A 24888-nucleotide genomic window follows, 5' to 3' on the forward strand; every position below is an offset into this window, starting at 1 on the left:
CTCAGGGATGGCACAAACGTGGAACCAGCTGCCTGTCCTGTGGGCACAGGCAGGACAGGAAACTAAAGGTAAGCTGGGATTCGCATTTCAAGCCGGTGCAGGACGCGCTCGGGCACTGTGAATCCAACCCTCCACGAAAGCAGGCTGCAGGGCACCGAGCGGGTCAGTCCGGCCTCACCTTGGCATCGCAGAGGTCAGCAGAGAGTGACCACACCACGCGTTATTCTGTGTTGCTGCCCAGACATACCTTTCCTGGGGTCTGAACGATGGGAAAAATGGTCTACTCTGTGCAGAAGGCAGATAACTTGCATCATGTAATGGAGCACTTTCTGGGGGGAGAAGTTAACCTGAGATTTTTGGGGGGCTGTGCAGTATGTAGATATAAATTTAACTACATCATTCCTAAGACAATGCACCTAGGTGACCCTTTCCTCCCAAACACTTGAGAATTAAGGGATAAAGTCAACATGTAATGCAGAGGAGATAACATCTATGTAACTTAACTTATATAACACACGTGTAAGTCAGTTTAGGGCCACGGATGGCATTCGGCTCAGGAATAAAGCTTGACCAAGGATGAGTGAAAACAACCTTAGTAGGTCCACATAAGGGGAAGGGACCTCGAGTACCGACCACATACATTGGTCAGGCAACGGGACAAGTTTACTATTTTCATTATGTCATTAAATCCCCCAACAACCCTATGAAGCAGTTTATTCCCCCCCTTTGTTAATGAAGTGGGTCAGGTTGGCCACTGTGCAGACATGAGGAAGCTGAGGTCAAGCATGTGACCGGAGTCACAAGGTGGCAGGGGCAATGTCCCAACAGGTCTCTCCACCCCCAGCCCATGTTTTTAAAGGAATTGGCCCCTGAGAAGGGAGAGAGCAAGTGGTTCCAGTAGGTAAAAGGTGATACTGTTCACCCAAAGTCTACGTGTGGGGCTGCCTGACCGTGGACTCGACTATTCTGTGGTGTGTGTGGGGCTTAGGGTTCATGCCATGAAACAGTAGTCAGTCAGTGACTCCGCTGGCTTCCAATTCCCCCAGCCAACTGCTGAGTCATCTCTGCCTCCTCTTACAACTTCCCTTTGGGGAAAGAATGGCCTGTTCTCACTGCACCAGCACCCAGGACGTCTGCTCTACGCATTGCACTTAGGGCCTGGGAAGCACGAACCAGGGATACTGGTCATCCCTCAGACTGGGAACTTCTGGTGCTCAGAGGACCAGGCCTTAGATCCTCTGGACCTTAAAGTGGCACCACCTTGCAAGATCCATACTAGATGGCGGCCTCCTAGCCTCCGCCCTCCATTGTCATGGCCTCAGACCAACACTGAGCAAAGAACAGGGAGCCTTTATCTGAAATGCATTCGATTTGCCAAGCTTACCTTTTCATCAGAGCCATTCTTCCAATACTGCACATTATAAACCCATGAGTTATAGATATTCTTCATGGTCCATGTCTCATGTTCCTTCTCAATTCTCGGGGCCAAGAAACGTATGTGCAAAGAATTAGCAAGCGCTTCTACTTGCAATCCAGGAGGTCCAATAACGGCTAAGTATGAGAAAAAAAGCAAAAGGACAATAAAAAACCCACATTTTAAAAACATCGCCATTTATTTTTTGTGACTGTGCGGACCAATTGGTCTACTGAAGTACTCTGCTCTTCGATATGCCACTGCTGTGACATTGATTGACCCGGCTAAGGAGGATAGTTGGACTTTGTTTCTGGGAAAAAAAATAAAAAATCTGATAACCTTTGCTTTTATTAATCATTTTGGTCTGTTTATATTTATTATGATTTCTGATATATTTGAAATTATTCCAAGTACATTATTTTGTGTTTTCTGTAAAGACTATTTTTTATTTTTATTTTTTGGCTTATTCCTCTCCTTTCTTTGCATTCGGTTGAATTTACTTGATTTCCTTTGCTGCCTTGAAAGCTACAGATGGTATTTCTATTATTTTTAGTATTTAACATATATAATTAACTATATACATTTTCCAATAGAGCCTGAAGCTGTTCCCTTTCAAATGCTCTTTTACTAGATATTCCTATGGCTGGCCCTATTACTTTATTTGGGACTCAGCTCAAATGCCCCCTCCTGAGAGAGGCTGTCTCTTACTACCCACGTAAAGAGCAGCTCCCATCACTTCCTGTTTTATTTCCTTGAGAGCCACAGTCACTATCTGTCATAAAACATGTATCTGTTTGCATATTATCTGCCTTCCCCATTAGAATGTGTGCTCCACAAGGGCCGGGGTCTCGTCTTGTTCATTGTTGTAGCTTCAGCACTAAGAACGTGCCTGGCACACAGTAGGTGCTCCGTAACAACTACAGAGCAAACAATGAATGGCTCCTGGCAACCGTGCGGTTTGAGTTCTATTCTTTACTCTTCTTTAGCTGCTGTTATTGGGCCTCATTCTAGCATTCTACCCCATTTCTAATCTGCTGGTAGTTAAAAACCAGGTATAAAAACCGATTAGTTATTTTTCCAAAGCAAGTATAAATACGCTCCGTGTGACATCTTGAAGCATTTCCCTATCACATGAATGTCAAGAGGCAAATATCCAATGAAGGGTACTTGTTGCCAAGAGCATGGGGGTGGGAGCCTGGGTCTGAATCCTTGCTCCATCACTCTTTACTTATGGGACCCTGGGCAAGCTGCTCATCTATTTTGTATCAGTTCCTAAAGGGAACATACAAAATGAGATTCTCTAAAATAGGATATGTAGCTGGTCAGGACCTGGTAAGTCACTTAGCAATTACAGGTTGTTAAGCTGTCTGTATTTTTTTTTTTTTTAACATATCTTTATTGATTTCAGAGAGAGGAAGGGAGAGGGAGAGAGAGAGAGAAACATCAATGATGAGAGAGTCATTGACCGGCTGCCTCCTGCACAGCCCCTCCTGGGGATCGAGCCCGCAACCCGGGCCTGTGCCCTGATCGGGAATCGAACCTCGATCTCCTGGATCCTAGGTCGATGCTCAACCGCTGAGCCACGCCTGGCCAGGGTGTCTGTATTTTTTAATGGTCGCTTTTTTCTTAGATTTAATAGAGATACCTTTAGAAAAGATAATATAATTTTGATAATTTCTGACTCCAGAAATAAGAGTTTTTTTGCCCAAGCCGGGGACAGAATTGGGGAAGGAGAGAAGGGCATCCCAGCTGCATCCTCTCCCAGAGTGAGCGAAACTGGGAGCCACGGGGTCGAGAGCAGGGGAGTGGTACAGAGACGACCCTTCTACGGTGTGTCTCTACTCCTCGGAAGGCTGCTCTTGAGTTTTGTTAATGAGGTTGTTGTAACCTCTCTCAATTCCTGTGTAGTGGTTTAGTTTTCAATTCCTATTGTTCTAGTTATGTTCACCTCATAGCCTCCGGTGGGTCCCCATGACCCTCCAGATCTAACCTGGGGACATTTTTTTTGATGCTTACCTGCCAGTGTGACCCAACACATATGCCATTAGCGGAATCCACCCTCTGTCCTTCATTCTGGGAAAGGTGGTTGTCTGCACCTGGTCTTCCTCTCTCCACATCGGCCTATAATAGTTTTGTTCTTTGCCTGGGTCACATTTCTTTAACTCATAATTCCAAACTGAATTCCTCCCAGAAAATGGACTATGGTCAAGCACCACGTAACAATGTTTTGGTCAATGATGGACCACATCTATGATAGTGGTCCATAAAATAATAATGGAGCTGAAAATTCCCATCACCTAGTGACGTTGTAGGCATCGTAATGTCATAGAGCAATGTATTACTAATGGGTTGTGGTGATGCTGGAATAAAAAAACTTAACTGTGCTCCTAGTGGTATAAAAATATAGCCCATACAGTTATATATAGTACCTAATATTTGATAACGACAATAAACAACGATGTCATTGGTTTAAGTATTTACTATGCCATACCTCTTATTGCTGTTTTAATGAGTGTTCCCTTCCTGCTTATAAAATAAAAGTGTGGGCTATGAAACAGTAGCTGTGTTATGCCAGAAGCAGCCTCACACATCTTGTGTTTACCGCGCCTCTTGATTGCATCACTTTGTGCTTGATTTAATCTCGTGATGTTTTATAAATTTGGCATGGCCTAAGTGTGCAGCGTTTACGAGGCCTACAGTCCTGCGCCGTAGCGTCCTAGCCTTGGAGCTCACGCACCGCTCACTCACTGACTCACGCAGAGCACCTTCCAGTCTGCAGGCTGCGTTCACAGTAAGTGTCCTATACAGGTGAGCCGTTCTTCTCTTTTATGCCATATTTTTACTGCACCTGTTCTATATTTAGATACACAAGTACTTGCCACGGGCTTACAACTGCCTACAGTGTTCAGTACAGTAACGTGCTGCACAGGCTTTGGCCCGGGCACAAGGGGCTAGACCACGGCCTGGGCGCGCGGTAGGCTGGGCTATCGAGGTACGTGCGAGTGCACCTGTGATGTTCGCACAACAATGCAATCACCCAGTGACACATTTCTCATTAGGTGACATGTGACTGGACATTAATCACTCCAAATGTTCTCATTCTCACCCCGAAGGCATTAAGTTATTAAATTTATATTTAATTATCTTACTGACTTTATGCCGATCCTTTCCTGTCTCTCCCATGAACTTCCTGAAGGCCACCATCCTCTCTCTCTATATATATATATTCCCTAAGCTCCTGGTGCAAGGCCATCCACTCTGTGGGAACTCAGAATCCTCGCTGACAGGCCAGCCGAAGGGGAAACACCTAAGGCGCGAGGATGACATCACACGAAAACAGGAAACAGAGTGACTTACTGTCATCGACGGGACAGAAGGTGAGGTTCACCCAGGCTGAGTGCTCTTCTCCAAGTTCAGCCCTGACTCGCAAGGTGTGGTCCCCGTACTTGGAAAGGCTGGAGAAGTCGCACTCCGTTGCGGGGGTGCTGGTGCACGTGTCCTGGAACTTCCTGTAACTGCAAGATTGGAGAAGGACAACCATGAGGGTCCGCACTCCAGCCTCTCGGAGGCCAACCGGGCCTTAGTCCCCCCGCCACGGAAAACAAGGAGAGATCAAGAAAGCAAACTTCTTGTTTTTTGCAATTTTATTTTCAATCCTCACCTGAGGATACTTTTTCCATTGCTTTTCAGAGAGAGTGGGAGGGAGGGGGAGAGAGAGAGAGAGAGACATGGATGTGAGAGAGGCACATGGCTTAGCTGCCACCCGCACGTGCCCCAACTGGGGCCGGGATCGAGCCTGCAAGCAAGGTACATGCCCCTGGCCGGAATCAAACCCAGGACCCTTCAGTCCGCAGGCGACGCTCTAGCCACTGGGCCAGACCGGCCAGGGCAGAAAGCAAATTCTTCAACGTCAATTTTGTTGACTAGCACACATCACTTATTAGCATTTTATACACTGTGCTCCACGGGACCTTAACTATCCTTGAGCTGTCATGAAGCATTTAAAAATAGATCCGTTCTGTGGTCAATTCGGGGCAAAAACTGAGTTGAACGTGAAGAGGTGTCTGTCTTCACAACGGAACTTCTCAGAGCCTTTCCTACCCTCAGGAGCATGTGCCTCTCCAGAAGGGGGTCAAGTACCCCTCACATGTGACGGAGAAGCTTCCTCCCCTGATTAGATGCTTCTGACAACGGCGGGACACGGTCTGTGCAGTGTGGACATACGCAGATTAGCCGCAGTAAGCACCGTACATTGAGTTCAATGATTTTGTTGTAATTACGTTGGAAAAATGAGAAACGACTCGTTGACCCCAGATCCTCAGCCCTGACACCAGCCACTGAAGGGAGGTTGGCAGAAGGAAAGGAGTGTTTGGCAACAGCTTCCAGGTGGCCAGGAGCATGTGACATAACCTAACCACAGCCTCGAGAGGTGTAATTAACTCCATTTAACCCAAGAAAAGCCAGCTTTTCTCCGGCCAACAGGGAGGGCTTTGTCTGACTGGTTCCCCAGCATACCTTCCTGTCGTGGCCACAGCCACTGAGGCTGCGCTCAGAGGTGACAAGGAAGGTGCTGATAAAAACACTGACAGCTGACTCCTGTTGAGCACTTGGAGTCGGGCCTGGCGCTCGGCGGGTGGTCAGCGTCTTCCCACGAGACGCTCAACGGCAGAAGGGCAGAGCCAAAATCGCTCCTATTTTATAGACGACGTGTAGGTGTGGAGACCCTAAGAAAGTGGCCTAACTGGACTCAGGGCTGCTTGACTTCAGAGCCCTGGGTCTGAGGCCCCACACCACACCTGGCGCAGTCCTAGGGACGCCTGGAACAATCTTGTGCGAAAAGCAGGTGGAGATGATCAGGCTCATAGTTTATGATCTGTTCTCTCCACTTCATACACCACAAACACGTCCCAATCAAGCAGCGGCCTGGGGCTGCCTCGCATCCCACCGTTTGGAAAATCTGGGGTCGTTTCGTGAAGGGGGTTTTCTCACAGGTGGCTGCTTCCTTCATTTAAACTAATGCACCCGTTGGTTGGGACATAGAGTATTTCCAAAGGTGTTCTGCAAACTTCTCTTTCACTAGGTCAGTTTTATCGCATTTAAAAATATTATTCTTCGTATTAAATAGGCAATATTTACATTTAATTTTTTTTTTTAGATGCTTCTATGCTAAAATCACGAGTGCCCCTCCTCTGGTCACCCCCACCCCATTCACACACATAAGACAGTCTGTGCAGAGGGAATTCTAAACACAGCTTTCCAGGGCCATGGGAGACTAACCCGTCTTCTGGATCAAATTTCTTCCCCCAGGACACACCCAGCACATTCCCTTATCCCAGTGCTTCCTCGCTGAGGAGACCTGGAACCCAGCCCCGACTCTCGGTTTCTGGGACGTCACTGGGAACTCTCATCTCCGAACCAAACAGCTCTACTGCGAGGGCAAAGAACCGAACACCAAAATAACCCACAGGGCAGAGAGGCAGGGAGGGAAGCTAAGGCTCCACAGTGGGATCTCTGGGGCCCTGGCGACTGAGTGGAGAGAGCAGAATGAAATTATAACCGGGACCCTGCTGGGAAACACAGCGCGGGAGAGAAGCCCGTCAGAGAGACCGTCTTCAGTCCTTGGGAGGACGGACAGAACAGGATCGTGGGCTGTGTGTTTGCCGAAGGGATCGTATCGGCCCGAGAGCTGCCCATTGATGACCGTGGATGTAGGAGGCTGTCCTCGCTCCCATGAAATGCACAGGGAAATATGAAGGAGCAGGGGGCATGGCGTGCGAGGGGGAGAAAATTCGGTGAACCTCAAACCTACAGGCTTTTAGGAAGTCCTTTGTACTGTACTTGAAAATTTCCAACGTTCTGTTGGCTTGGAATTATTTCAAAGTAAAAAGTTAAAAATAAAAGTAAACAAAAACTGCCTTCCTCAGCTCCCACCCCTCGGACTTGGCAGGTCGTGGCTACGTGTGCGTCCGAAGGCTGGGTGAGGGGGAGCGTGGGGGTCCTGGACTCCGGGGCCCACGTTTCCTCCTGCTCCGCCGCGGGCACCCTCTATCTTTGTACGTTTCTGAGTCACACTGGAGGCAGGTGGCCCGCTGCTGTCTGCACCTGGCATAGCGGTGCCTCGCCTGCAGTCCGGCCTACGGCGGGCAGGGGCAGGCTGCTAAGGGAGGGGACACAGGAAACGGCAGGCAGGGCAGGTCCTGGGAGGTCAGGGCACCGGGGAGATAATCGTCTCTGACACTCACCTGTCCTTCCTTCCTAAGTCTCCGATGCTGTCAGAGGACAGAGCTCTTACTAGCCAGCAGCCGCCTTGTGTTCAATTTCAGGGCATGAAATAACTGAGCACCCACTATGCAAACTACCTGCACCCACAGCCCTGGGATCTAGTTATTGAAGGGGGTGAATGGTGCGATGGCAAGGGCCTTTCTGACTTTGCCTCCGCCTTCTTGGGTGGCTTCCGCCTGTCTATTGCTGATTCCTAGCAATACTCCTCTAATAAGTGGGGATGCTATCAGCGACGCTTTTCTCTCAAAAAACATCCGTGTGATAAACCAGATATATTCGCTTTACAGTAGGCAACCACTATGGCCCATGGCATCCACACCCCTGTGATAAAACGTCTCTATCCAGCACTGTCCCTTGGATCGTCCCACCACAAACCATCCCAACAAGACAGAAAAGAGTTTCACTTGTGTGTTTCAGAGAAGAGCATTCACAAGCACTTCTTGGACAGAAGGGAAAGGCCAGCAGGGAGGCTCCCGCGGGCTGTCATGGGCACGTGGGTGACAGCAGTCAGATTTTCTCTGTGGCCCAGCCCAGTGACCAGCTCAGGGCCACCATCCTCGGGCACCTTCCTGCCAGCAACACTCCAGACTCACCTTAGGTACTGAGCTGTGAAAGTCAGATTCCCTTTGGGAAAAGCAGGTGACTCCCACTCTAGAATGTTCTTGAAATTAACTGAATTCATTCTGACGTTTTCAGGAGGAGGCACCATTCCTAACGCTGTAAAAATAAAGGGGAAAAGCTTGCAACTTTTTTCCTCAAAAAGGTTGCCCAAGAAAATGACCGGATCCGACACTGAGGCCTCCCCTACGGCTCCACGTCTTCAAATGGGCACATGAGTGGGGAAGAGAAAGGTGTGAGGGTGGGCAGGACTTTAGACACATTCCCAGAGGTAGAAACTCTGGACTTTCTGACGCACAGACTTAGTCTCCAGGCCCCGCTTGAGCACCTGGCACCCTGATTGGGGCTGGGGGCAGGGAAAGCAAGAGTCTCGTTTTAGCTGCATGAGGTTTGGGATGCTGGAGACAGACACAAGGAATATCAGGGTCAGCGGGATGAATGAGCCTGAGGCCCTGCACACAGACCTGGGCTAGAGAGAGAGAAATCATTTTTAAACTTGTTAACAGAAAATGTCAAACACACACAAAAGCAGAGAGACCAGCATGAAAAACCATCACTGGCCCATGGCCGAGCTAGCGCCAATAGAGACGGAAATCTGAGTCATGGGCCTAAGGCCGGCACTTAATGCCGGAGTTCTGCTGATATCCCCCAAAGCAATGGCGTAGGGGAAGGAGAGAAAAGGGCCCGGGCATGAACTTGGCAGAGATCTGGCAGAGGTAGAGCGTTGGGAGCGGAAATAGCCTGAGGGGAAGGAGACACCAGGGGAGCGTGTGTCCCGGAGGCCAGGAAGGAGCCCATCAGAAAGGGAGGGGCCCATCATTGCTTGAACCTGGGCAGGCAATTCAGAGAAGGGTGAAACCGAGGGTCTTTAGGACTTTGATTAAATTTAGGTTTGAACCCTAGCTCTAGAAATCGCATCCCTTTCTACACCCTTCAGAGACCTAGTCTTTCCCCCAGATAACCAGCAAGCCCCCTGAGGCAGCAGAAGACAGTTGCCTGGACCCGACTTAAGGTCACCGGGTGGGACCCCTGCCGGCTCAAGTAAACACCTGGACCTCAGTGCAGTTTCAGCTCCTGAGCCCTAAGGTGGAAGGACCCACCCCCAGGCTATTTTCCCACGAGAGCAGACAGGGGGACAAGGGAACAGACCCCAGAGCTGTCCCCAAGACCTGAAGAGATGACTGGTCACCCTCACCTCGCCTCACCTCTGACAACCAGCTCCCAGCAGGCCTGACCCCTAACCCGGTGCCTGTGACTCTGCCCTGCAGAACCTGCCACCCGCGCGCCCTGGGGAGTTGGGGCTCTTGAGGGGAGCCTCCCGTCGTCCTGGATGGAGCCATTCATGATAAAACAGCCGATCTTTCCCCCCTGCAGGCCTGTGTCCAGTGTCTGGCTCTGGTGTCTAGTGTCTGGGGGGAAGGCCTTCCTGTCCTGTCCCAGGCGCAGGAGGTTTCACTGGATTAGAACTCGGAAGCCACAGAGCTGGGATTTAAGGGGCCAGAAATCAGATGTTGGGGTGCTGAGCTCCTGAGTGCGCGGCCTACTGAGCACCGGTCACTTCCAGGGTGTCCAGGGGTCCGCTCGGAGGTGGCCCTTGGGGTCATCGCTTCCCCCAGGTCCCAAGCGCGCGTCGGCCGGGGCGCGCGCGGCCCAGGTCCCCCAGCAGGTGGCCAGGCCTGGGGAGGGGGGGGCGAGCCGGCGCCCCGGGGCGCCCGGAGCCCTAGTCGCGCAGCCTCACCTGACACCAGGAGGCAGCCGCCCAGCCAGCTCCGGAGGCCGCGCGCCATGGCCGCGCCGGGAGCCCGCGGGCGCAGGGGCGGTGGGCAGGCGGCCGCACGCGCCCCCGAGGCCCCTACGCGCCACGACGCACCCGCGGCCCAGCCCCAGGCCGCTTCCGGGACCCGGGGGGCGTGGCTACCGGCGCCCCACCTTCGCGCGCCCCGCCCCTCCCCGGCCTCCGGGTCCCCGCGCGCCCCGCCCCGGAGGCCGCCGTGCGCGCAGGGGACGGGGAAGACGGGGAGGCCTCGCTCCTCCCCCCGGTGAGTGGAAAACACCGACTTGCGAAACCGTAGGGCAGTGCAGGGTCCCCCAATGGAGCCCTCGAGTTAACGACAGCCCCCCCCATCCGGGACGCGCCCCCTTGGCCGGTGCAGTGACAGGCCGTGGCCGCGTCTCCTGGCACCAGCGGGGCGTGTCCCCGTGTCCCCCAGGGTCCCCTCCCGCGCACAAGCTGAGTTAAGAGCATTCCACTGGCAAATCCAGTTTACCCCTTGCCCCCCAGGGACCAATGACACAAACCCAGCTTATTTGGCAATGACTCGTTTCTCTTACACGATTGTTGAGAAGGGTTTCATTTCCTCCTGGAGAGGCTGGAAAACCCAGGGCAGGGTAAGCGCGGGGACCGCCTGTCTGACGCTGGAGCACCCCCGGTGCGGGTGCCGCGAGCTCAGAGGTCCCCGCAGGCCGCCCCGCAGAGGTGCAGAGATAAAGGCCCTTCGCGCCACCGTGGAGATGCCAGCAGAACCCCAACTCCTTGGCATGTGCGCTCCCTCTCACGAGAAACTGCTCTCAAAACCTACTGCATTTGGCCCTGGGAGTGGCTCTGTCGGTGGGGCCTCCTGCCTGCCCTGAAGGGTTCTGGGGAGGCAACCAATCTGTGTCTCTGTCACCTCCATGTTTCTCTCCCCCCTTCCTCTCCCTAGGCATGTCTTTGGGTTAGGGTTAGAAGCAACACAGGACAACATACTGAGTTTGTACTTAAAAAGTATTTCTGTATTATCCTTCCCTCACCACCAACCACGATACAAAATTTAAAAACACACAGGTACACACGCTGCCATGAAGAGGTTATCCCGGAAGATCGCTCTGGAAATCTTTCAAGACACGACAGATGCACTTGGAGGCAGAGAAATGGACCGTGTATGATACAATCCCTTTTCCTGCAGCATTTCATCAGATTAACACTTCCCCTCTCATGGACCCCTCCTTTGAGTAACTTCAGAGCAGTTATAAAAAGAATCTATTCAAAGTCCTTAACTAGGTAGAACTCATGACATTTTTGTCCCCCCGCCCCCCCCTCCTTTGAATGGATCCAGAAGGAAGGTCTGAAAACCCTGCTCCCGAGTGAGGGGACTGGGTAGGGTTCCATACCTTTCATTCGCCCTGGGAGCCTCTCCGGGTTGCGACACCTCCACCAGAGTCTGTAGTCCTGTGCATTTCCTAATCTGTCTCCCAGCATTGAAGGATCTTGGAGATGACCTAGCCCAGTCTCCTTATTTCATGAGTGAAGAAATAGGCTCAGAGAGGCTAAGCAAAGTGCTCAGGGTCACACAGTGAAATGGACTCCAATGAATGAGTCCCAGTCCTGTGCGTTTGCTACTGATGTGCTGGACCCCCCCCCCTTCCCCCTTCCCAGGATTAAGATGACCTCCAGGAGTTCTAGGCTTTACTTTTTCTGAAGGCCTCAAAGCATATTTGCATTTGTTGTCTTACTGGCTTTAAAAAAAAATAAAATATGGCACCAAGTTCTCTGCCTCATGCAGATGCCTGTTTCCTCTGTTCTCTCCTGCCTGACGCTGGAGAGATGTGTGTGTCTGCCTTCCTCACTGGAGTGACGAGGGCTGGAGGAGGGCCGGGTCCAATCCAGGCTGGAGGCAACAGAACATGTCACCTGAGAGGTGGCCAAGTCTTGGCTGGCCCTTCCTTACATCAACTGGGAACATGTCCTCTGTTTTTTGTGAGTCCCCCCTGTGGTCCACCCTCCACGGCTTTTTCTGCCTGTTTCCTGCTCTTTTCTGGAGCCTGTGGGAGGCACTGCTGACTGCTCCGGCTGTGAGCCCAGCCGTCTTCCCTTCCCTGCCACGCTCACCCTCGCCCCACTGAATGACTCCCCAGGGCCCGGGCCGCTCCTGAACCTCACTCCTCTGGGAATCAGGCAGAAACATGAGGAATGCATGAGCACAGGACAGGGCATCTTCCCTGCAAAGCCTGTCACTCTGAACATGTAAAAATTGCACAGGTAATGACACCTAGGTTTGCCCTTCCCTCCCCCATTCCGGGAATTTGCATAGGTGATGTCTCCAGGAAGAAGGGGGGCTCTGCCCCCCAAGAACACCTGCAGACCACAGGAGCAGTGAGGGTCTGGGAGAGGTAGCTGTCAGTTAATTCAACATTCTGGAATTCGTCTCATATAACCGCCCCCGATGTCAATGTCTGACTTGGAAGTGTCACTTCTATTAAAAGGTGCATCTTCAGGCCCCAGGCACTCCACGGGGGGGCCTGGGAAGGCCGGCTGTGCACCTTCTCCACTGGCCGCCAGAAGGCTGCTCTCCCTTTCAGCCGCCTTGAAGTCATCCGGCTCTTCCGGAAGACAGAACCCCGGAGGGTCTTCTGAGTCATCGTTGTCATCATCGCTGTCGTCGGGGACCCTCACAAACACGGAGTTTAAGTCCACATTGAAGAAAATTCTGTCCCCAGAGCTCTCCACGGAGCTGCTGTCCTCCTTGGGAAAGGGGTCCGCCGGCTGAGCCCCTCTCCCCTTGTAGGCCCCACTGGTGTGTTCCTCTGGCCAGGGCCCAGGCCCGGGAGCCATCAGAGCCTGGGATTCGGCCTCAGGCTCCTGGGAGTCCTCGGTGTCCGGGTCGCTGCAGTCGTCCAGGGTATCCTCCAGGGTAGCCGAGCAGGTGGGCGCCGGACACAGAGGCCCGACTATGAGTTTGTGCATGGTGTAGCCCCCGGCGCTTGCTTGGGGCACCGCTTCATCGTCACTTTCGTCGTCATAGTTATAATCCCACACCTTTTTCTTCCTACTGATGTGAATGACCTCCAACACGGCCACGGCTTCCAGGGCCGGCGGCTCGGGAAACGCCCAGGCTGCCAAGTTTCTAAAGTCCTGAGAGAGAGAGAATCAGTTGTGAGTGCCTGCCCTTCCTCTCTGGACAGAATACGACTTCATGGGACTGGCTGCGCAGTGACGGGGGCGGTGATGGCGCCAATCGCAGCTACCAGTTCTAGGCTGTTCACTGTCGGCTGGGCGCTGCTCCGCGTGCCTGACACGTTCATTTCACCCTCGCAGCCTCTCCGTGAGGTAGGCTGACTGTTCCCACCCCCCCTTTACAGGCGAAAAAATGAGGCAGAGGCTGAGAAACTGGCCCAGGGTTCATGAACAGTCCGTGCAACCCGGGTTTCAAACTAGGCAGATGGCCCGTCCTCCCTACACCCGCCCCTCACTGCTGCCCACATGCAGGCCAGAGAGACCTCCATTCTGGATGGCCAAGACCTTCTGAGGGGTGTTGAGAAACTGTGGGGGATGAGAGACCATGGGAGCCGATTCCGTTGGGGTCAAAACCCCTGGACTGACCTCTATAGGGTCCGGGACACCGGAGACTGGGGCTCACTCTATTCCAGCCCTTGGAAGAAACGCCTCCAGAACACACAGGTGGGGTGAGCTGAGAATACAGGCAGGCTGAGTTGCACCCTGGCTCCCAATGACTGACTGCCAGGGGGCCGACGATGAGGCGGGTGGCACGGGATTCCTTTCGCCGGCCTGGAATCTTGACAGCATCCACCCCCTCCCTGTCCTACAGGCTGCTTGGGTTGCTCCATCTAACAAACCTGCTCCTCCCTGCTCTATCCAGACCCAGGCTTGGGCTGAGCTTTCTATTAGGCTGTTCATCTTTTCTCTTACTGATTCACGGGAGCTCCTTACATTATCTGAATGCTGATGACTTGTTGGTTATTGTTACATATGTTGTTTCCTGTCTGTGGTTTCATCTGTTTACTCTCTTTATCGTGGCATTTGAGGAAAGGAAATCCTTAATTTTCATGTAAGAAAACGTATCCATGCTCTTCCTTTAAGGGTATTGCTTTTTGTGTCTGAGGATCTTCCTTACCCGAAAGCCACAAAGAGTCTCCAGCGCTGCACTCTCAAGCACGAGCAGCTCTGCCTTTCCCATCGCGGTGCGGAGGGAGCCCAACACAGAGCCCTCGCCTCGCAGAGGGCACAGCCAGATGCCAGCTAAGTTCAGATACTCATGGGAATTAAAATCCCCCAAAGCGCCCATACCGGCCCCATAACGACCCTCCCCAACCCCACCCCAACCGACAGAAACAGCAAGAGAAAGAAGGCCTCAATCTTATCAGCTGCGGAGGAATATTTAAATATGCGGCTGTCAAACGCTTAGGAGACGAAGGTGAATGGGTTCAAACACAGAAAGGGAAGACATCTGTGAATGAAAAGTCACAAAACTAATACAGAAAGAAGGCAATGGGATAGGAAGATGATAAATGATGGGGAAACATAGCTGAGTCACAAGACATGAGGAGCATTTGGAAATATGTGAAATACCCAGACTGGGCTGATGGGTGAAGGCTCTGAACAGAAACTCTGCTTTGGGAACGCAGAGGAAATGAAGACAGAGTAGCCACTTTCGCTAACAGTGAAAGTAACACAAAGGAGAGCAAGCGTGGGGGACTGTTGCATGCACGATAAATGGACGAAAGCGGTAACATTGACTAATCAGTGTCAGCAGAGCTTCGGAGAAATGTGCACACCTACGTGTCACCACCGGCGTCACAAACTACTTCCTCATCTCCTCATAAGATAAATCCACTTTATGTGCACGCTCCACTGAAGTAATCCGAAATAAAAAGATACAGAAATGTCCACTGTGTTATTCTTAATGGCCAAAAAAGAAAGAAGTTAAAGGAAAAGAAACAGAAAAGAAACCAATCTAAATGCTCCACCGCTGGGAGATGATGAAGGGAAGGATGATGCATTCACGCCAATGGAATAAGATGTGATTGCCAAAAACAACACGTGGACAAAGCCAAAAAGGAAAACATACGATGCAAAATGTGTGTTTCTAAGAATAGAGAAGAACCCACTGTGACGAAATGCCTTGGCACTTTTAGAAAATGGGGCTTTCTTCTGTGCAAATATTTGAGTATAGAAGAAAAACTCTCAAGGTAAAATAAAAATAAAGACAGAAATAAAAAAAAACTACATACCAACACTTTGGGGACCTCATGCCGTAAGAAAATATAACCGATCCGTTTCAGTAATACTATGGTGCTTATGAACATAGATGCTGTGAAAAACAAGGCAACCAGTCCTCCTATTTTGACAGATTCTGATGACTCTGCTGCAAAAAAATTAAATAACTTTATTTCAAAAGACATCCAATCAATCAGAGGCTGGAACAAAAAGGCGTGGGTCTGGTGGTGAAGGAGTCATTGAAGGAGCAATAGTTGGAAAAACTCTCATTACGTACAAAAATAAAAATGGAAAGTAATCCAAGTGTACTTTAAAAAAAACACATAAAAATGACAGATTTCGTTTTCAAAAGTAAAATTACTTCCACTTTATAATTACGATCTATGACAGCACTGTCCAGTACGGTGGCGATTAGCTACCCACGACTACTTACATTTAATGGATCAAAACTGAAAACACCCCTCAGCTTCTGAGTCACACTGGCCACATGTCAAACGCTCAGTGGCCACCTGCCAGTATGTGCTGCAGGCAGGAAGAAGTTGGCAATGGGGGGGGGGGGTCCGCCTGAAATCAACAGCTGGGTCATCCTCAGGCCGGGACCCCAAGTCCAGGCTCTGCTCAGCCCTCTGTCCTGTTAGGAGTTCCCCCTTAGCATCTCGTCTAAATTCCCTTTGGAAAACTGCAACATTCCCACCGAAATTAACTTTCCTCTGTAAGTCCGACTGGACTGAGAAGAAATTGGTTGTGAGGAAAGGACCAGCGGGAACTGCTGAGCTGCCCTAAGTTAAACCACCGCGAGCCCGAGCAAACTGAACCAAGGGATCAGTCGGCACCAGCCTGGCTCACGCACCTGCACGTCTGTGGATACTTTGTATCAGCTTGTCTGTGGATACTTTGTATCAACTTCCCCGCGGAGGTCTGACCGCCCCCCGAGGCTTGTAGGAGCACGTGACGGCCCACAACCAATCAGGAAGCAGTGAATCTCTCTCCCTTAGTGACGGACGGGCACCTTTCCCCGCCCCCTTATCTGCAGCCTGTGGAAACGCTTTGGAAACAGCTGGCAGCTTTCTAATCCACGCTCGTTGTGCACCAGCCGTGGGCCCCAGGGTGGTGGACCTGCGGCTTAGGCCGTCTGTGTCCCGGCCCCGGGTCCTTTTTTCCGGCTAGACTAGGGCTCCATAAGCCCTTTCTTTCACAAGAGCTGCTGGCCTCCAGGTTTCAGTGTAACAGTGCCTAAAGCTCTCTTCCATTTCCAGAAAGACCTTTACCGGGATGACTGTTACAGCCTCAGGCCAAACGGAAACAGGAGAGAAAAGAGGAACCGCCAGCTCCCCCTAAAAGCCAAGGGTGGCCAACCTCGGGCTAGGCATGAGGAAGGGGGGTGAGGGCACTGGCTAGTGCTCGGGCCACCTGGACTTCAGGGGCTCTTGCCCAGCCACACCTGCCCCTAGCTGTAACCTCGGGCTTCTCTAACGCGTGAGGTGAGCCCCGACAGTCTACGGGGTGGTTGTGAAGATTGTGAAAAATAAATAAATAAAAACAACAGCCAAAATGGAGTCACTTTTACTATGCAGCTGTCACCAAACCAAAACTTAACTAAGCTAACTGCATCCTCTCCCAGGCTGGGAGAATTTTAAACCCACCCATCAGTCTGGAGTTTCTGGGATCAACACGGGGGACGCGGTAGGCCGAATGACACCCCTGCGGTCTCTGACCTACAGTGACTCACTCTGTTCACGTCAGTCCCATCCCCTTTCTGCCTGTGAGGACACTGCATGTTGTACGACTCATTGGAGTGCCCTTCTAATTGCTGGATGGGTTGCCGCCCGATTCACGGATCGCTTCATAAAGCCCAAAAGATCTTCACATTTTCGTGGCTGACTTTCTAAGAATCAAGCAGCAGAGTAGTGAGTGTCCCTATGCCTGACTGTTCTCACTGTCAAGCTCTCCGTTGGGAGGAAGGTGAGGAGGTGACACTGTCTGCTGTTCTAATGCCTCTGAGATAGACAGGCTATCAGCCTCCTCAGTGACTACATCACCCCCACGGACCAGTTTCCCTTTTATCTGTGAGCTACAGTCAACTGTCTCCAGAAACAGGCCAGATGTGCAAACCATACCCAACCTCGCCGCCCGCCTGTATCCATCGCCCTGGGACACCTTGGCCTGTGCTTGCCTCCAGTATCCCTGCCTCCTCCAGCACCTGGCTTGAGGAATGCTCCAGCTAAGGGCACACAGAGCCGAACTTTATTCTGACTCCCTGAAATAAAAGCGTTTCCAATGCAGGAGAATTTCTGACCTTATAAAGGATTTCTGACCTTATACCCGACTGTCCCTATGGTACGGCAACATCAGGGTGATCACCACTTAGTGGAGACTGACCAGCAGAAAGCCCCTCTGCCACGTGCCTTTAGTGGAAGAGATGCTCAGGGCTCTCCGGCTTTTAGAGTCTTTTCTTTAGATAGGTTTTCCCTTGGAATAAAAGTCAAACATTTAAAACAATTTTTAAAACCTGTCATACCTGATTCTTGTCCAGGCTGAAGAAAGGTACATTTCAAGGGAGATCTCTTTATTATTTGCAGGTCCTTAGGCTCAAAATAAACAGATACACAGTAGTTTGTGTTTGGGATTAACTTGTCGATGGTGTAAATAAAATTCCCAGTGGTGTTTTGATTTATCCTGAGTTTATGCTGTAAAAATAAACAAAAACAAAAACAAAAATCAGTAGGACATGGAGTAGAATTTTATTTAGAGGCAAGCTCTGAGAATATCTCTGGGGATTTGTCTTCAAATTTTATATAGAGATACAGAGATCACAGGCTTGGCAAGAAAAAGAATTCACAAGTCACCTGGGGCAAGCAGTTTATCACAAAACTGCATGTACATGTATACACACTCATTTCTAAACCATGAAATCTCGTTTTACAAACAAGAAGAAAAAGTCCCACTGAGGAATAAAGGTCTCCATGACGTCATTTTTGCAAGCTACTCTTATCTTGCAGTAAGATTATCTTGTTTTATTAATGGCATATATCTGCTTTACATTTCAGAAAGTACTTTCATTAATATTAACTCATGGGACAGTCAAAACAGTCTGTAGCCCGGCTGGGGTGGCTCATCGGTTGAGTATTGACCTAGGATCCAGGAGATTGCTGTTCGATTCCCAGTCAGGGCACATGCCTGGGTTGCGGGCTCAACCCCCAGCCAGGGGCATGCAGGAGGCAGCCGATCAATGACTCTCTCATCATTGATATTTCCGTCTCTCTCTCCCTCTCTCTTCCTCTCTCTGAAATCAATAAAAACATTAAAAACAAAGTCTGCAAAGCAGACATTATTCCTATTGTCCAGATGAAGAAACTATAGTTCAGAGTGGTTAAGTAACTTCCCTGAGGCACACAGCTTGTCTGTGGCAGAACGGAGGCTGATATGTGGTTTCCTGTCTCCTTCCTTAAAACACCTTGCCCCCCCTTCCTCAGGTAGGTAGTTCTGTTCCATTTTGGAATTAGAGAGATGCTTTGAAGGTTCTTTTGTATAATCACTTAGAGTTGTCAAAGTACAGTGCTTCTTTTCTGTTTCAAAATAGGCATGGCCCAGTCCTGCTGTGTTGTCTGTCTAGTTCTCCCTCATCTATGTCCAAGGCCCAAGACGAGCACCACGTTTCTGGGTTTTTTCTTTAGCTTCTCTTTCATATTTCTCAAGTGTCAGCCATTCCAGCCAGGTGGGTTATCAGCAGTGGCTGACTGGCCCCCACCTGCGTGCCCAGTGAATACCACATGGGCATGTCTTTTTCTTTTCTTTTCTTTTCAAAATATATCTTTATTGACTTCAGAGAGAGGAAAGACGAGGGAGAGAGAGAGAAACATCAATGATGAAAGAGTCGCTGATCGAGCCCACAACCCGGGCATGTGCCCTGACCGGGAATCGAACCCTGATCACCTGGATCGTAGGTGGAGGCTCAACTGCTGAGCCACGCCCGGCCGGGCAGGCATGTCTTTTTCCAGGAGCACCTGGCAGGCCACCTAGCTTTAGGTTTGGACGTCTCCTCTTCTTCCTCCATCATCCTGTGGTCCGTTCTTAACACCCCAGCCAGGAGGCTCCATCACACTCCAGGCTCGGACCCACAAAGCCCTACCAGATCCTTCCCCATTTCCTCCCTCCCTCCTTCTCTTGTCTCGGCCACTCCATGCCAGTTCCCTGCTGTTCCTCAACCCCCTGGGGCCACTCTGGCCTCAGGACCTCTGACTTCCTGCGCCTGAAATGCCCCGCTCGCAGCCTGGCGGGCTGGCCTGACCCGCACGGGGCCTGGCTGTGCAAACGTGAGCTGCCGTGTCGGCGAGGCCCCCCAGCAGGCACGGTGTGTCCTTCTTCACTCACTCCAGCCTTCTGAGGGAACAAATAACTGAAGATCCAGCTTCCCCGATGCCAGGATCACCCCGAGGTTACTGATACTTAGTTAGGTTCTTTGGGGAAACCAGGAGGAAACAGAATTGCCCAAACAGCCCTTCCTCTGACAGCGCGTGAGGGCTGGAGCCGTGGGGACCGATGCTCCTCATCTGCTTCACAGGCCCACCCTGGATGCTGAAAGGTGCCTGTTCTCCCACCTACACCGCGCACCCCTCCGGCCCGGGTGCCCCTTGCGGGTGGCTAATCCTCTGAAAGAAGACTGCTTGCTGGGCTAAGCCGGCGACGAGTGAGCTGTGGAGACCTCTCTCCTGAAATCAGACCACACTGACCCAGACCCTTCAGTCCTCATTGTTCAGATCATTACAAATACCGTTTTCCTTTTCATAGAAGAGAGTCCTTGCCAACTCACAACTGCTGTCACCTCTTACCTGCTTCACAATCCCCTCCGACTCCTCTTCAATGATCAGCAGCAGGTTAGACCACATGCCTTCCCCATCTGGCAACGTGGGCAAGGCGGGTGGGAACCTCAGGATCACATTGACGTGCTCCACAAAGCCAACGATCTCAAACTCGGGGGGCTCCAGAGACACTGTGTAGAAAATAGTCAGAAGCAAACCCCATGTCAGTCAGCGAGAGCTCTGTTGTTGCGATACGGCAGCTGCCCATGGTCCTCACTGAGGCCCCGGTTGTATTTATTTTTAATTTTTTCTCAGAAGCATTATTTTATTTCTTATTTAAAACAAATTTTTTTTTTTTTTATTGATTTCAGAGAGAGGAAGGGCGACGGAGAGAGAGAGATAGAAACATCAATAATGAGAGTCACTGATCGGCTGTCACCTGCACGCCCCCCACTGGGGATCGAGCCCTCAACCCAGGGTATGTGCTCTGACAGGGAATTGAACGGTGACCTCCTGGTTCATGGGCTGATGCTCAACTGCTGAGCCACGCTGGACAGTCTATTTCTTATTTCTTTAATGGATGAAAAACTGGGACCAACAAAAGAGATTTCCTTAATATTATCACAAGAAATGGAGGACAGATTTTGGGATGAAAGTCAGTATTTTCCCAATTTTCAGGCTGAATTCTAAATACAGAGGTAACAGTGACTTCCTTCCACATTAGAGTAATAATATAGAAACCACTGCAGAAATATAGGAAAATACTGATGACTGTCCCCGACTGTGGTCAATTGTCTTCTGTCTCTGCTACATGTGTGTAAACATACGGACATATAAACTGAACTAGTGTGCACACACACACATACACGCACACCCCTAAGCTAAAACTGAACCATTCCCTACCCACATTGTTTTACACGGTATATATTTTCACTTATTTCATGAATATATTAATGCACGTGTATCTACATCAAGGGCTGGCAAACTCTGGCCTGTGGGCTAAATTCCTACACAACCTGAAAGGTGAGAAGGGTTTTGATTTATTTATTTATTTTTATTTTTTCAAATCCTCACCCAAGGATATTTTTTCCATTGCTCTTCAAAGGGAGTGAAAGGGGGAGAGAGAGAGAGAGAACCATTGATGGGAGAGAGACACATCGATTGGTTGCTTCCTGCATGTGTCCAGGTTGGGGCCAGGGATCGAACTGCAACTGAGGTAAGTGCCCTTGGCTGGAATCGAACCCAGGACCCTTCAGTCTGACGGCTAACACTCTAACCACTGAGCCAAACCGGCTAGGGCGGGTTTTTATTTTTGAAATGGCTGTAAACAAATGAGTATGTCACAGAGACCAGACGTGGCCCATGAAATCTAATGTGTCTTTTCTCTGGCCCTTTACAGAAAGTCGGCTGATCCCTGCCCTTCACCACTGTTTTTCACGTATAATTCTGCCCCGCTGAGCGGCTGCGTCAGGGCTGAATGGACTCACTGTTGGAACACTCAGGTTGATTCTGACTTTTCTGAACAGAATCTGTGTAGCAGTGAGTATTCTTGGAGCTAAATCTTTGCTTTTGCTCATAATCTCTTTAGGAAAAATTGCTAAAGAGGGGTTCTAGATTAGGGCAGGTATGTGTTACAGTTTCTAATACTGCAAATACCTTCAGAAGGACTGTGTCAGAGCATAAACCCAGGTATTTACATATTTGTAATACCTGCCATTTTGAGTCCTAAAAAAATGATCTCTCACTATTACTTTAATACACTTTCTTTAATGATCTGAATACCAGGACCTGTAAGTTGTGCTTTTCTTTCTTCTCTGTGTGGAGACACACAGATATGTCTATTTATACACACACAGGATGGGCCCACAACTCCAATGACTCTCACAAGTATCTAAGCTGTCTGCCGGTGGGATGCACCTGTCATTCACTTTGCTAAGCATGCCCACACCGGTGACAGGGAGCCAAGACCGCAGCTTTCTCTTGGAAACAGGTTGCAAAATAGGACACTGGAAAAGTGGTGGAGTCTGGCGGAGGCCGCTGACCCTGCCGTGGAGCTGTTGACACAGGTGCCATCGAGAGCTGACTCCAGCGGCCGCGAAAGAAGGGCAGAGCCGCCTGGACTGCCATCTTCTCTGAGTCTGGGCCCCGGTGCATGCTCACCTAGGTGCTCATGTGTCAAAAAGCTACGGGGATGTAGTCGGGGGGGGGGGGTGCGTCGCAGTACTAAGGAAAATACTGGCCCAAGGAGGTGTGACAGCCCAGCTAACAGGCCATGTAACCCCGCTCCCCACCTCCTGTCAGGCTGTAAAACAAACCAACCAGACAAACCTACCCTGCCCGAATGTCTGCCCTCCACAGGCGGTAAGCAGCCATGGGCAAAGTACCGATGACTGCTCCACTTTCCAGACAGGAAAACTGAGGCTCAGGGGAGCAGGGTAACCATCCAGCTACAGAGCTGGGCAATGGCCGAGCCAGGAGGCAAACCGGGCCCAAGTCGAGAGCATCTCTGCAGACCCACCTATTTCACGGCAGAGAAAATGTCTTGACAACACTGTAACGACGATAGACAGACAACTCACTGTGCACATCTGGGAAGACCGAGCTCAAACAGCTGACCAGCTTTGTGCTCCCTCGGAAGCCCTCCAGCCTGGTGAAGTACATCTCGGCCGAGCTGCCCCACCTGTTCGTGAGGTCACAGAATGTTCTCGTGATGTTGGTGCACTCCTCGACGATCTTCATCTCTTTTTCTTTACTTTGATAGGAAAAGAAACAGGAGAAGGAAAACCGGCATTTACGTTATGAGAATCCACTGGGTGCATGGCCCGCTTCCCCCGCCTTTGCCGCTCTGGGCCACGTGTCACTGTATCCGGTGACCTGGCCCAACCACCTCACTTAAAACAGAACACCATCCCCCCCACCCTCCTTACTTGCACATTTTCACCTGCACCGTCTACCACCACCTGACCACTGTATCTCTGTTTATTGGCACCTGCGCCTACTTTCAGAATGCCCACGCCAGCAGGGCAGGGACCCTGGTTCCTGGTTGTCCTCTGCATGTAGCGGGTACTCAGTAAATCTGCCAGGTGGATGTGCGCACAAACCTTGGGCGTTCACGGTGGAGGCCCTGGGTCCCCCTCCACCCCGACACCCAGTCTCTCTCAGGCTGAGGACCCCACAGCCCAGTCCTAAGTCAGCCTGTGCTACATAGGACAATACAGACATCCCATCTCTTCAGCTTCAGACGGGCAGGTGGCGATGCAGGGGACGGCCCAGACCAGAGAGAGACTGAAGGCTCTAGCAGGCCCCAAACTCAAAAGGCCCTCCGGGTCTGTCCGTAGTAGTAACAGCTTTAAGCCGAACAAACAACAAACAAAAGGCCACTTTGAGGAGCCTCTGGGCCCAACTGTGACTGAGGAGGGTGACTGTTCCACATCGGGAGGAGAGAGCCAAAGGAGGCACTGTGATCATGTTGTTAAGCCTGCATTGACCCCTCAGTGGAAGGGTTGTTAGCTCAGAGTCACAGAGCTCTGTGCCCAGGGTCACACCAGGGTCACAGCTGTGACCAGGCAGGACGCTGGACCCAGGCCATTCCTAATCGGGGCCAGGAAGCTTTTTCATGTGCCACTTCTCTCCTTGAGCAAAGAAAAGTGCACACAGACCATTGATCTGGTCCCCCGACCTTTGGACTCCTGATCTTGGAAAAGGGAGCACTTTTAAATATTCGCACTCACTGAATTAGAGAAATAATTGTGAAAACCACACATGATAATTACTTTGCTTCTGAGGCTTTGAGCCATAGAAATTGGCTTTGGTTATCAATACGAGCTTTGTCAAAAATAGCCTTGAATTGTGAAGTATTCTATTTAATTAAAAAAGGATTTGTGTTTTTGTCTTTGGACTTTTAAAGCTCTGAACAAAACACACACACCCGAGGTGGGGGGGGCCAGGAGAGAAAAGCTGTTGCACTAAGCCACCCCCCCCACCCCCACATGGTAGATAGATAACATATTTAGCAAGAGAAGGCTGAAACGGCAAGCTAACCTCATGCACGTGTACCATAACGTATAGTGAGTTGGTACGATGGAATGGTTTCTTAATTCCCATGATAAGATTGGCCGGAAATTTCTTAGGGTTATGTTGAAAATGCACGACTCTTCTGGAAACTCTAAAGGGAACAAGAGAGAAAAAAAGAAACATTGAAATCTGGAACCCAGGGTTGGATCTTGGCCACTGTGCGCAGACTGTCCCTCGGGATCTGGAGCCCTCACTCCTGACAAAGAAGCCCTCCCCAGAGCCCAGGGTTCCTGAAAACACAGGAAGAAAATGGTCCTACCAGACACGAGAAATGAACTCATGAAATTACTTAGTGATTAATACTTAGGAAACTGGAAGTCAACAAGGTGTAAACAGAACTGGGGCTTTCCCAGTTATCATCTACTCTCAGTGGCTCATTGGATCCCAATCCCCATGTCATCCTGGGCTACCCCATTCTCTCAGCTCGCCTCCCAGCTCCTCTGGTGACCCTCCCCGAACAGCTCGGCCCACTGCAGGCCTCTCCTGCTCTGAATTCCCCATCACCGAACTCATTCCCTGACCCAGAGGAGAGGGAGAGGACAATGTGAGCCCAGGTTGGCCCCATTCAGGCAGTTAGTCCCCACAACAATGCTGAAGTAGGTGCTATAGACCCATTCTTCAGACTGCGAAATTGTGAAGTTGAGTGACCCAACGTCAGGCGGCTGGGAAGTGGAAGCAGCCAGTGAGCCTTGGGAGCTATGCCTCTG

The 24888-nt window shown here is 50.8% G+C and overlaps 1 protein-coding gene across 4 annotated transcripts in view; it reads right to left on the minus strand.

Moving 5' to 3' along the window:
- Positions 1–24888, minus strand: part of LOC308557413 (interleukin-10 receptor subunit beta-like) — a 38824-nt gene that overhangs the window by 7936 nt on the left and 6000 nt on the right. For 2 of the 4 annotated variants that reach the window (XM_081137904.1, XM_081137905.1), the window contains exons 4-9: positions 24149–24272; positions 22687–22859; positions 20138–20298; positions 17827–17995; positions 15323–15456; positions 11066–13205 (exon numbers count right to left, since the gene is read on the minus strand). In XM_081137904.1, the coding sequence (XP_080994030.1) occupies positions 12480–13205; positions 15323–15456; positions 17827–17995; positions 20138–20298; positions 22687–22859; positions 24149–24272 (1487 nt within the window). In that variant the 3' untranslated portion in view covers positions 11066–12479. Of the gene's footprint in view, positions 1–1384; positions 1552–4771; positions 4930–8289; positions 8414–10052; positions 10214–11065; positions 13206–15322; positions 15457–17826; positions 17996–20137; positions 20299–22686; positions 22860–24148; positions 24273–24888 lie in introns of those variants that run through there. The other 2 variants (XM_081137907.1, XM_081137906.1) reach the window with 2 other exon arrangements.

This window comes from Miniopterus schreibersii (assembly GCF_964146895.1).
Source record: "Miniopterus schreibersii genome assembly, chromosome: 5".
Classification (NCBI taxonomy): Eukaryota; Metazoa; Chordata; class Mammalia; order Chiroptera; family Miniopteridae; genus Miniopterus; species Miniopterus schreibersii.